This window comes from Lampetra planeri, chromosome 8 (assembly GCF_965212315.1).
Source record: "Lampetra planeri chromosome 8, kcLamPlan1.2.h2, whole genome shotgun sequence".
Classification (NCBI taxonomy): Eukaryota; Metazoa; Chordata; class Hyperoartia; order Petromyzontiformes; family Petromyzontidae; genus Lampetra; species Lampetra planeri.
This window is the reverse complement of record NC_136114.1, coordinates 8,293,162-8,305,976: the sequence shown is the minus strand read 5'-3', so window position 1 is coordinate 8,305,976 and position 12,815 is coordinate 8,293,162. Positions and strand designations below refer to the sequence as shown.

At 42.1% G+C, this 12,815-nt stretch overlaps 1 protein-coding gene across 1 annotated transcript in view; it reads right to left on the bottom strand.

Annotated features, from left to right (window-relative positions):
* LOC144720273 (tetraspanin-4-like) overlaps positions 1 to 11,976 on the bottom strand; it is a 42,040-nt gene extending 30,064 nt beyond the window's left edge. The window contains exon 1 of the mRNA XM_078596892.1: positions 11,389 to 11,976. Coding sequence (XP_078453018.1) covers positions 11,389 to 11,766 — 378 coding nt within the window. The 5' untranslated portion in view covers positions 11,767 to 11,976. The remainder of the gene's footprint in view (positions 1 to 11,388) is intronic.
* Positions 11,977 to 12,815: the final 839 nt, after the last annotated feature.

The following is a 12,815-nucleotide window of genomic DNA, read 5'->3' as shown; positions in this document are numbered from 1 at the left end:
GGGACTAAATATGAGGCCAGATGTTGGGACGCTGTCAAGAAGTCTTTGGAGGCTGGCTGTTGACTTTGCAATATCTTTGTGACCCAGCAGAAATAAGGAAGCGACCGCGATGGCTGGGTGTGGGTGACACCAACAGCATTTGCTGCGATGACCTCAATAGCCTAAACACGCGTTCATCCTCCCCAGCCACTCAGAGGCACTGTCTCCGAATTGAAGGGACTCTGGGTGGTGGGGGAGGAGACTGCTGGTCATTGCAGAAGCACGGGCTTTCCCAGTCTCCCACAGGAAATGTGAATACGTCAATAGCTTGCATACGCCAAATAAAAGCTATCAACACCTTGTGCGAGTTAAAAGTTAACACGTGATTGGGGACATATCTCTTGTTATGATGGATGTTATTAAGGACTGAACCTCGATTTAAAAAAAAACATTGCATTGAGAGTCATGTTAAAATTCACTTTGTTCCCACTTTCACATGGCTATGCAATTAAGGAAATAGTAAAATGATTTTCAGTCCTTTGCCAATCCATTGGAGGATGAACCCTACAAAAAGCTTTGCGGTCATGGGAGTTGTTTGACCATACCTCACCATGCTGGTCAGTATGGGTTGGTGATGCTGGAGAGCCCAGGACCGTTTCAGATTTCACTCATTACTGACTCATGCTAGTCATGGCTGGAAATCAAACTCAGGTCACTGGGTTCGTAGTCCAGTGAACTAACTATTGTACCAGAATTGACAATGCTGCTGGAATTCGGCAAACATTGCGAACATTTAAAATCTCAGCAATGCCTCCTTTCCGAAAGGTGTAATTTACAAATGTAATTTGGTGGATGATGTACATATTTATTTGTTTGTTATTTTATCATTTGTATTTCAGTATCCAATAATTTTGACCAGCTAGTTAAGCACACATATTAATCTATAAAGACATATAGGAAACTCTCTCACCACACACACATATCTACTGTCATGAGGCTTTACTGCTTGATACATTGAACATGACAGGAAAAAAAATCTGAAATTATTTGTACAAGAATGATTTAAATAGTTGTTGAAACTCTTAAAGAAAATCAAAAGTCACAAAATCACCAGAAACATACATCTTATGTTACGTGTAAGGCAAGGGGTACAATTTTCACGTCAAAAATGACAGTTACCAGCATTACGCGTATGTGCAACACCATTTCATACAGACATAAAAGACAATTGGGTATCCAATAATAATAAAAAGCAATTCCATTTAAATCCCACGTGTTTCTCAGGCTGCATTGAGAAGCGTAAATACCATTGTTAATTGTTTTTTTTTTACTCGAAACACTAATGAATATGTCCCTAGAATTTTAATTACAAAATAATATTGTCATGCTGTGGGGGAAAATTTGCAATCGAGCTTGTGGTTGGGGGTTCTGTTGCGAGCATTCTGTAGGTAATGGAGCATGATAACAGTGCTGTTGTTTTAACTCAGGAGGGCATACTGGCGCAGCCACAGACGCGCACAGCACGCACGCTGCCTCTGCGCTCGGCAGTGGCACGGCTTGCCGCGAGCTATAAACTCCGATCCTCTTCTCGTCCCCGAGCATAAAAAAACAAGCATGCGAACAAATATATCTCAAATGAAGCAGAGACGAGCAGAGACCAATGATCAAATAGCATTGCCATCCCTCTGTCAAGATGCCAAATGCGCTTGAGAGCAAATCGAACGTCTGTGGAATTTTATTTGGGTCGGGGAATGCGCTCCGAGTCTAGAGCAGAAAATCAGATTTCATCCGCTGCCATGCTGGAGACAAAAATCTTTGACGGAATACGAATAAAAAAAAGATCACTCAGGGAGTATCTTCCACGCTCGATGGCAAATTGATCAACAGGACACAAACAAGCTGGCGCGTTGATTTGAAGCGATGGCTGGCATGGCATCAAGCCGCCCATTAGCTGGCCCCTAAACATCCGCAGTGTGCCGAATGGAGGAGGACGACCGTGAAACCCTTCCACTGGTCAGACACACGGGCGTGAGCGGCCCACAGTCACTTCCAATCGCTCACTCCAAATAAAGCAAGAGCCCCCCCCCCCCCCCTTAGCTAAATTACTTCCCCTCCCCTTTTCTGCAGCCCTCAATCCAAGCTCAATCAAATAGTAAGGTCTCATATTGAATATTTATTTATCGTGACAAATTGCAACATAAAAAATATGACGTCAATATTACGTCTTACAGTAAGCGGTTTTTATAATTCATAATAAAGGTTTTTGGGTTAGATCGCGTAAGAATAAATGTGTCGTAAACCTCCACCACCCGGCACGGCCAATTAGGATGGGATTTGTCACGTAAACAAAACGCTAATTAGCTATTACTTCTGCCCCACCGGTTTGTTGGAGAGTAAATCCGCAACATTTACAATTTAAGTACGATGTTTCGCTGGTAATTACATCAACCAGCATCATCGGGCGATTTGCCAGGAGTAGAAGTAACGAATTGGCGTTTTGTTGACGTGACAAATCCCTTACTTATTGGCCGTGTCGCGTGGTGGAGGGTTACGACGCATTTATACTTACGCGATCTAACCCAAAAACCTTTATTATGAATAATATTGGTCGCGAAAGCCTACGTGTTAAACTGGTTTTAATAATCTCCCCCAAAGTTTGAACACATTAGCGGTGGTCTAAGATACTGTAGACCCCTGAAGCCTCTCAGGTGAAAGCTATTAACTATGACAGAATTCATCATTACACAATATGATATATGTGTACTGTAGTGCGGTCGAAGCCGGATATTAGGAATCTCCACTTGGGAGCAAGGCCAAAAGTAGGGTGTTTGTATTTTACGTTTCTCTTCTCTTTCCCCCTACCTGGTTAATGTGTTGCTTAAATCAGAACTGTGCTTTTTTTAAGGTATGCTCATAATTCAGCTTCCGTTGTATTTTGCAAAATGATCAATATTTGGGATATTCCGTACTGTGATCGCTGAAATCGCAAATTTTAAAACACATACTAGTGATGGAAAGTATTGTGAAAGTTTAACCTATGCAGTGAACAGGATTACACAAGTCTGTGCTTTGTAGGCTATTATGTTCATACAGCCACATGAAGGCTTTGATGATATATGAATTTGAGGCTGCTTGTTAGTCATGTAAGCTCACATAAAAGACCACCGGCTCGGCATAATGTGCTTTCCTTTATATTATTAATATTCTTAGGTTTTTTCGGTAAAGTCACGTAGGTAAATGCCTTATGATTTACTTATGACACGATACCCTTGCTGCTGTATTTATCAGTGTTTAATTACACAAGACCAAATTATGAGAAGATTAAAGCAAACCCTTGGGATAAGTGAGTGCGAGGAGATTATTTAAGAAGAAGCTGCAAGTCTATCGGACTTAACAAGTCCCTCTAATACAGGAGAGCATAAAACAAAATTCACCGTTCATATCCACCCACATGAAAGCTTCACATTTTGCTAGACTGGAAAAAATGCTTTGTAGTTCTGCATCAATGTTTAAAATTAGTCGTGGATTCAGCACAAAAAAAACACAAAGGTATGTTTAAGTAGAAGAATAATTTAAAATTGATAGCGCCTTTAAACATGGATACTTAACTATGCTGATCAGAGCAGGTTGGTTAAGGAGGGGGGTGGGGGGGAGTCTAGGACTCGTTAATATATCACTCGCCACTGATATTAGCCATGGGCAAGAATAGAACCCAGGTCATTAAGGTTTCGTGGTTCAGTGTGGTAACAACTGTGCAATTGCTCCTTCTCAGAACATAAATGGGTTTGAAAGATTTGGTTCAAACAGACTCAAAGTTGGGCAGATATTTGTCATGCCATCTTTATGGAATAATCATATACTGTGTTACATTATAATGCATTAACATGAGCATTACATCTATTGACGAAATACTTGGAATGTCAGCCTTATATGTTTTTTTTCATTGCCAAGCATGTACATATATAAAATAAAAAGATTATCATAAGACCAAAAGATGAGTCATCTTTGAGCATTCTCGATAAAAACTCACTCTACATTGCCTTTCTCTCCTTTTGCAAGTACAGCTCTGCGCTTATACAGCTGATGACAATCTATAGTGTACGATGTATGAGAAAACTTAAAAGAGACGTTAAACTGATATAGTGGAGAAATGTGCGACACTCCATCATGCTGTTTCTTGACAAGGTCCCTGCTTGTCAACAAACTGTGTCCAAGTTGAGCACACAGCCTGAAATCATGAGACATCGCAGGAATACATCATCTCTTTCAAACAGGTCACTGCAGGTCACAGGGTAACCTGCCCAGAAATGGATCACTGCCGGCAGCTGAACATGTATTCCTCGGTACGCTTCATATTTTTTATATTCCACACAAAGGATGTCAGTTCTGCACGTTTATGTGTCGCTACGTCAATATGTACACAAATGTGCAATGGCCGTTAAACGGACAATGTATGAATGTTTCTTTGAGGATAAGGATTGTCATTCACAGGGCACAAAGTGCCTTACATAACTTCACGTGAAATTTCATAAATGGAATGGGATGCTCTTCGTGTGTGGTAACACAAATTATAACTATCCACTAACAGGTGTTTACATATGCAATAGCCGTTTGCGGCTTCTTCTTTGTAACCCAAACTGAAAATGGTAAACATGGCCTTGAGCTTCTAGCAATGTTCATTGATTGACTTTTTTTACTGGACCTAAACACACAGCTCGAGTGAGTTTTCTGGGAGGGCAGACAGCATGATGTTTAATTTAACTGCGCCTTTATTTAGACATGAAGTGTCCGTTCTGTCCTAGCAGCCCACTTCCAGGTTATCCATCCGTTACATTCAATGCCCGTTTTATCACTTCCTCAGGCCAAGACGGAGCTGTTATTACCGAGATCTAGCCGAGTGGCTGGGTCCTGGCCTTGAAAAAATCCAACAACAGTGAATGAATGCCAGCTCCGTTGATCGGAATAAGTACGAGCGGCTGGCTGTAACTTACCACGTCTGTATGTTGCCACGGCTGACACATTTTCAAGCAACTTAGAATTCTGCACGAGGGCATCACACGGCGGTGCGTATTCATTATAATGACAGACACGCTTCAAAAACACAATGTACTATTGATAAGCACATTTTAAAAAACTCTGTTTCTTATCATTGTGTTCCAAAGAATTTAGTATAATGGTTCAGTAAACACACCAAAACAGAAAGTTGTTTTTGTATAAGTTTAGAAAGAAGCAGAAACCAAAATTGATTTACTGTATCTGAAAAAGTAGCAAGTTTGTTTTATATAAATAATGTATTTAGTATGTCTTCAATTTGTGACAGAAAAATACATTACTTCCAATGCCATTCCGTTTACATATCAGGCGTGTCTAGTTTTAAAAAGCACGTTTTAAAAATGTTTAGTTTTGGCTCTGCTCTGGAAAAAATGCTTGCTTTCTAAATATACATTTAAATGTTTTGACACGGTGCTAACGACACAATGCTAGGCATATTTCAGATGATGTTTATTGGCTTGTGGACATTATAGAGTGCTGCTTATTTTCAATAAGCATTATCGCCATGAAATTGTTTAAAATGTTTAAAATGTTTAAAATTTTACCAATTTTCCATATAGCTCATAAATTAAGAAATGCCCTGTGCCTGCACCTGGCCAATGGAGAATGCAATACTGACCAAGTCTCGAAGTGCTTTGGTTAAACAGATGCCAGAATATTGATCGTGTAATGTCATGGTATTTTATACTGAGGAATGTTGAGAATTCAGGCCTTTATTTACTGATTTGAATGCAACATCCTGGTCATAAAAATGCTTCAGATTTTACTCGGCTATTGTGAGATCATGATAAATGTGCCGAAAGTCAACCAAATGAGATCCAAATGTGTGAGGCTCGAGAGCTTCGCATTCTTGATGGAAAACCTTGCAGTGGAGTTTACCCCTTGACTGTTGGCAATGAACAGCACAAAATACTTAATTAAATCTAGCATATGGTAGGATTTATTATGACAAGTATAATCACTCAACTTCTTGGGACACAATTATATTTATACGCTATATGAATCCAAATTCCATGGCACTCACAAGCGTTCACAAAAAACCTGACAAGATGCCAAAAAACACGGCAACAAAAGACAATATGACCAACAGTTATGCGAGCAAACAAAAGACCACCTTGCTCAGTTTCATTCCTGAATACGTAGTGGGAAGTCTTTTGAGATTCAAAGGCAAAAAAAACTTTTCACTAGGAGCATTTGTCTATGTTTGTGGTGTGAGAGGAAGTGATACGATGTGCACATTCACGATGATTTCACTGCACATGTTCGTGGAAGATATGTACGTGTTCGCAAGCAATATGCGTGTGCGGGGATACATCTGTACGTATGTATATAGTACCGTACGTTGCCAACAGTACTAATTGGAGGTGCAATACATTGTATGATATCGAAAGAGAGCTCGTTCAATACAGATGGTTATTGTAAATATTCTAGAGCAGATAAGCAGTACCCAGTCCAACAATTATCTGAACTGACTGAATTTTAAGACGAAAGGTTTTTTTTCTTCATAATTGCAACTGTTGCTTTAAAATAACGCCTCATTCATCGAAATTTCCGTAAACATTTTCGAGGATATTTTGGATATGTATGAATTACAGACTAGCAATGCAATCTGCATAACGTTGTAGGTATATTAGACTTCTTTTGCACCGTACACAGCCAACCGTGCTAATCAGAGGTGTGGCACTTTTACTCCACATATGCAGCATGTCCTTTTGTTTCAGCAATGACAGAATACTGTTCCGTTATTCATTTCAATAATACGTTCTGAATCCCTTCTGATACGACCAATCCCATTACATCCCAATTTATGTCACTTAAACCATTTTCCAATTCCATTCCCGTGTCTTCATTTGAAAGCGATCTTACACTTAGCATTTCAACATGCATGAGAATTTCTGTCGAAATACCATGTTTAGCACAGTCGCTCCCCACGTCAATTGTGCTCGTGTCTCCTGGCAGTATTAGGCCTTTGTACACAGAATATTGATGGCACATATTTTCGTGTCTGTCCATGGGATTGGGGAGGGGGGGAGGGGAGGATTTGGGACTTCTTCATCAGGAGTGGACAAAGGCACGTCCACTACACCCCCACACACCGGAAGGGCAATGGCAGCCGTTATGCCCCATTAGGGTCCCTGCCAGCGTAACCCAATAAAGATCAAGATTCTCTCCCACGGTGACCCAAACCAGATTGGGAGACAGCGATCTTAAATCAGAGCAGGGAAAATCCTATCACGTGGCTTTCGGAGATCGTCTTATGATTAGCAGAGACTCAACATTTAGCCGTGCAATAGAAGTGAGTAGCTGAACTGTATTACCCACCCCAGAACCCACACCAAGCTGCTTTGAAAAATCCTGATTTATAGCACCGGGACTTGGGGGAGCTGCAGCGGCGGTGCAAAGGGCCAGATAGAGGTGGTACGCCATCTGCGCTGGAGTCCTGTTGAGTGTGCAGCAAGACTACTCAGTATAAATTCATCACGTACAAATGTTCGGATTAAAAGGGAGCTTTGTGTTTTTTTTCTGTATCGGGATCATGGCTACGTGGAGGCAGGCTTCCGTTGAACAAAGCTAAAGGCACATGTTGGACTCAATATACATAAGAAAAAAGGGATCACAGAAACTATAGAGGTAAAGCTGACATTACAGAGTTTTGCCTTGATAAGCCATCATGTTTTCTCAGACGCATGGCCGCAATTTGAAAGGAGCCCGTGCTTGTGATTAATGGCATGTTGGGGCATTGGGGAACATGGAAAGACACAAGGTTACTTCTGGGGTCACAAAATAACATGTTCAGTCACAATTCCCACTGTTATGGTATAATGGCATATGCTGTGGTGCAAGGGTACAAGTTAGATAACAAAGCTGTATATCACAACATAACAGGCAAATTATGGCATATAATCACACCACAAGGCATAATAGCCAAACAGCAATTGGAAAGTAAGGTAAAAGAGCTGAAATCCAGTGCACATGAGTTTGAAATTCAGTAAGCATGCTTAGTAAGCAGGCTGAGAGTGGCGGTGCAAGATTTCAAGGCAAGGTTTAGAGGATTAGGTACATTTGCAAACCTCGCAAACCCACTTGCTTGCGAGGTGGCCAGGAGATGACAGTACAGAAAATAGGTGCATTAATATGCGTGTATGTGTGTGTCACATATAATCACGGGATAAAAACAAATCAACCCTTGGGAAATTTGTGTCAGCTTTGCTTTAAAAACAAAAGGCCGTGGCTTAAAACGTGAACAAGCTTTATTACGGTACAATACTCTATCTAGATTACTAAACAAATTTTAGCGTGCAAAAGCCCTGTAATGGTGCAGCCTCCAATAAGGTCATTAGCAATGTATTCACAGGCATTGAAACTTTTTCTGAGAACACTCACGTATGCATTTATGGATAAGTGAAAATGAAATGCCCTTGGTGGGCAATGTGCAAAATGAAAGGTTATCGTGAACAAAAATAAGCCATCAAAGCAAATGTTTATTTATGATAGCTGTGGGGCACAGGAAGAAGGGTCATATCAGAGCTATCACGCATGGAGGCATAATGCAATTTGACATACGTCTCACCATCCAAGGTCACAAAGGAGGTGCTGAGGACATCTGAGGATGGCATAGCAAAGGGTCACTGAAGGCAACACTGTAATTAGAGACATCTGCAATGGCAACACTCGCTGTTATGCAAGCGCGAGCACTGAAAAGGTGTCAGAGATAAAGTAATGTCTCGTATGCCTCGTCTGCCAAGGAGACAGATGCTACACATTGATTTTTTTGTTGAATAATTCTTTTGCAGCCTTGCAGGACATCAGCCAAGGAACAACAGTCAACCCTCTCACATCAACAGGGTGTACTTTCCATCCATCACATCATATCAAGCTATGGAAGAAATCCTACCAGCCCATTGTATAGCACATGTATTTTCACATAAAGCCTGGAGAATATAATGTGCCTATTTTAACGTGCGGTAAACAATATACCTGTAAAAATGTTTCGAGACACATTTTTTATAACACCATATTCTTTCTTTGTTGCGTATTTTGTGATAACCAAACACGTAGAGACAATAAACAGCAAAATTAAAGGTTGATTAAAATTATGTTTTAATGTTGCACTATAGAGAATACATGCCGCATTTTGATGTGGTTTAACGTTGGTCCTCAAAGGTCATGTTCGTGACCAAGGTCACTAGCTAATGAGACTATCCTGATCACTTGGGTTCTCACAAGGTTAAACAAATATATGACTAATATCCAGATGCAGGCAATATGCTCAACATGAAATGTAAACTAAAGCAGACCATAATGTCAATGAGAGTTTAAGAATATGACCACTTTCCACAAAATCCATTAAGCGGTCAGATATTAAATGCAGTGTACAGCCGGATTACATCAGAACATGCAGAGGAAAGCACCTTCAATTTGCGGGGGGATGAAGATAACACCGTTTAACTGAAGCAACGCTTAGAGAGAGCTCTTTAACAAGCTGCAAAATGGTGAGTTGCCACAAGCACGTGCACATCCATGTCCACACGCAGGTGCGTGAGCGCGCCACACACACAGACAGACGTCCGTTTTCCATTTAAGCTGCTTACTTTCCAGGCTTGAACCGAGTGCTGAAAGCAAAGCATTAAACATGTCCCCCAATAATGTCTGTGCAATAAGGCGTCCTGCTCTAAGAAGAGTACAGCTATGAAATCATGTAACTGTTCTCAAATGGAATTTCTACAGATTTCCATGAACCCTTAAATCTACAAAAGCACGAACAGGCGGATTATGTAAAATTATGCACATAAAAGATGCACCCTTTGCTTTTCCTCTGCTTAATTTGTCTGGTGCTTCAAGCTGAAATGCGACTATTATCACATTTAGTTTAGTAGCGCAATAATTTACAGCCCTTTGCCAATCCACTGCTGGATGAAGGCCTACACTGTTGGTCATGGGGGTTGTTTGGCCACAGTTCACCATGCTGGGTCAGTTTGGATTGGGGAAGGGGGGCCAGGACACGTCCAGATCTCACTCGCCACTGGTGTTAGCAGTGCACTAACGACTGTGCCATCACTCTCCTCGTAGTTGTAGAATAAGTTAATATCTTTTCCATTTTCTTTAAAAAAAAATTCAAATTTACCAAAAATGCAACACGTGAAGTATTTGATGCATACGTTCTGTTACATCACACCATAAAGGGAAAGGTGATGAGGCCATTACTTAACTCGTGCCAAGATACAGAGAAACGGGTAACACTAGCCAATAAGAACAAGAGAGAGAGCAACATAAGCAACCCTGTATAATGTGATGAACATCTCGCTTCAAGGTAAATTCCATCTTTATGCTGAGCACATTACACGTACTGCTTTTTTTGTCACAGATCTATGGTCGTGAGGGAGCCGGTGAATTTAAATTGACCATTCTTTTTTTCTTACACCAAGTTAATATATGTGGGACATGTGTTCTCGTTTTAGTCAAGTACAGAATCATTTTAAAACAAAATATGCCATGGATTTTAGAATATATTTTTTGTACTGAATAATCTTGTCACTTAGACTAGAGATTGATAATTTCTAAATCATATACCCATTGGATTATGTTAAACTTTACCATGTTAGCATTGTGTTCTCATGTTTAACATTTGAGCAAAATTTGGATTTAAATATATTCATTAAAAATATAACCACAATATACTCCGTGAATGAGTGTTGTATACAGGACATATACATACCCACACATGGCAATATTAGGACACGTTGAAAACAAGTTAGTCCCCAGTAAGATAAATAATGAAATGTCAATGAACACATTATCAATACTTCAAATTAAATTATTATTTAATTAATAATTTACGGCATATTTAATTTGAATTGGCAAGCCTTTACACAAAATAGCATGCCCGTACTGCAGATTAGCCAATAGAGTGAGTCAACGCACACTTAACAAGACTTCATTGGGTGCTCAACATATGAAAGATGGGGTTATTAACTGAAATACTTTGCCAAGTTCGTACATTACAGCACAAATACAATTCGCTATCTTCACATAACAAAATCACTTGTTCACTGTGACTTATGAACCGTCTTTATATTGCATGTACAAAGATGTGCACTTAAAATGCATTTGACCAAAAGTACACGTGCTTAGTGTCAGAGTCTATGCGGTAATTTTGTACATGTTGGGCAAATGTAAATAGACACAATGTCAAACTGCATGTTAATATGCAGCATTTGTAAATGATAAAAGCAAAACAACTTGAATACTACAATTTTTATGTTCATGAATATATAATTATTTAATCTATCTTTCGGGAATCAAATGGCTCAAAGTCAAAACATGCACACTTTTTTTGTTAAACAGTGCAACGCTTACCCAGAAGACCAGGTTGAAGATGAACATGAGATACTTGAGGCAGTAGATGCAGCTCTGGGCCATGTTGCAGCGCTTGAACTCTAGGAGAAACACAAAGGAGAGGTCCAGGTAAAAGACGACGTACTTGCTGGGTCCCTTCGCGAGGCCACGGCCGGTCTCCTTTGCCCCAGCACCCGTGCCAGCTCTGACCCCGGCGAAAGTGGAGCCCGCCGGGCACTGTGCACCGGCCGCGTAGAAGCCGCTGTATCGGTGGAACGAGCCTCCGTCCCCGTCCACTTCCCCATCGCCTCCTCCCTCGCGCTCATCAAAGTCCTGGCTGTCCAGGGAAGGGCTGTCACTTGGCGTGCCGGCAGAGTCGGCGCTATCCGAGTGATTCATGCCTCGACCGCCGTTCCCACTGCTCCCTCAAGCCTCGCACCGGAGAGCTGGTTCCATCATCATCATCATCGTGGGTCAAGCGGCCACACGAACCCCTCCTCAGCCTCCAGCTGGGGTCGCCTTCAGGGCCGGCCCCGAGGGCGCTCGGGACCGGCGGCACCCGGTGTGAAAATGCGGATGGCACGGCGATTCGGCACTCCGCATTCCTCCCCTCCCCCCCGGCTCCCGGAGCTGCACCTACAGCCCCTTAAACACAGCACACACTTGGCCACTCTTGATGTCACTTTGCAGAAGTGCACACGACGAGCAGATAATCCATCGCAGCGGACCTCCACAAAGAGACAGTCTCACGTCCCATTCTTGGTCATTCCGTTTGCTTCTGCTTTAAGTAGACCACCGCGGCTTGCACAAACGTGGGAAAGATAAGACCGCTACATCAGTGAGCAGCATATCCGCGCCAGCAAAGCGAGCATCGCTGCCTGTGTCCTTTCACAGCGCCAGAGGGCCACCACTAAAGAGCTCGCAGCTTTTGCTCATTACTAAGTCTGCGTCTCCACAGATCCACTGCTCAGCCGGCGAGGCAAGCATCACTCCCAGAAGGGGGATCTCATTCGCAGGCGCAGAGGATTCTCTCGTGCCCCCCCTCCCCTACCTTTTCACACAGTCCTCCTCCTCCTCCCCACCCACTATCCACACCCAATTCATCCCACGCTCTCCTCCTTGCTCCTGCCTCTGGTGCTTCACACAAGAGCGAGCGCGCGCTGCGCTGCTCCGTCCGAACGCGGCTCCTCCCTCGCCTTGCGCAGAGCCAACCGGTGACACATCGACCAAGGGCGGCCGACCCAAGGGTGGCACAGTCGGGTTTTTTTTACAATCAGGTTTAATCATCTTTTTAAATTAAACCCGATCATCTGAGATTGGGAGAAATCCGGGTTAATTGGTTCTAATTGCAGAACCGCACTTCGCCAACTTCTCAACGATGGGCTTCATCCATTCCAAGCTAAGGAACTCACTGGCGGCGCCCACGATTGTGGAGAAGCTCGTGTTCA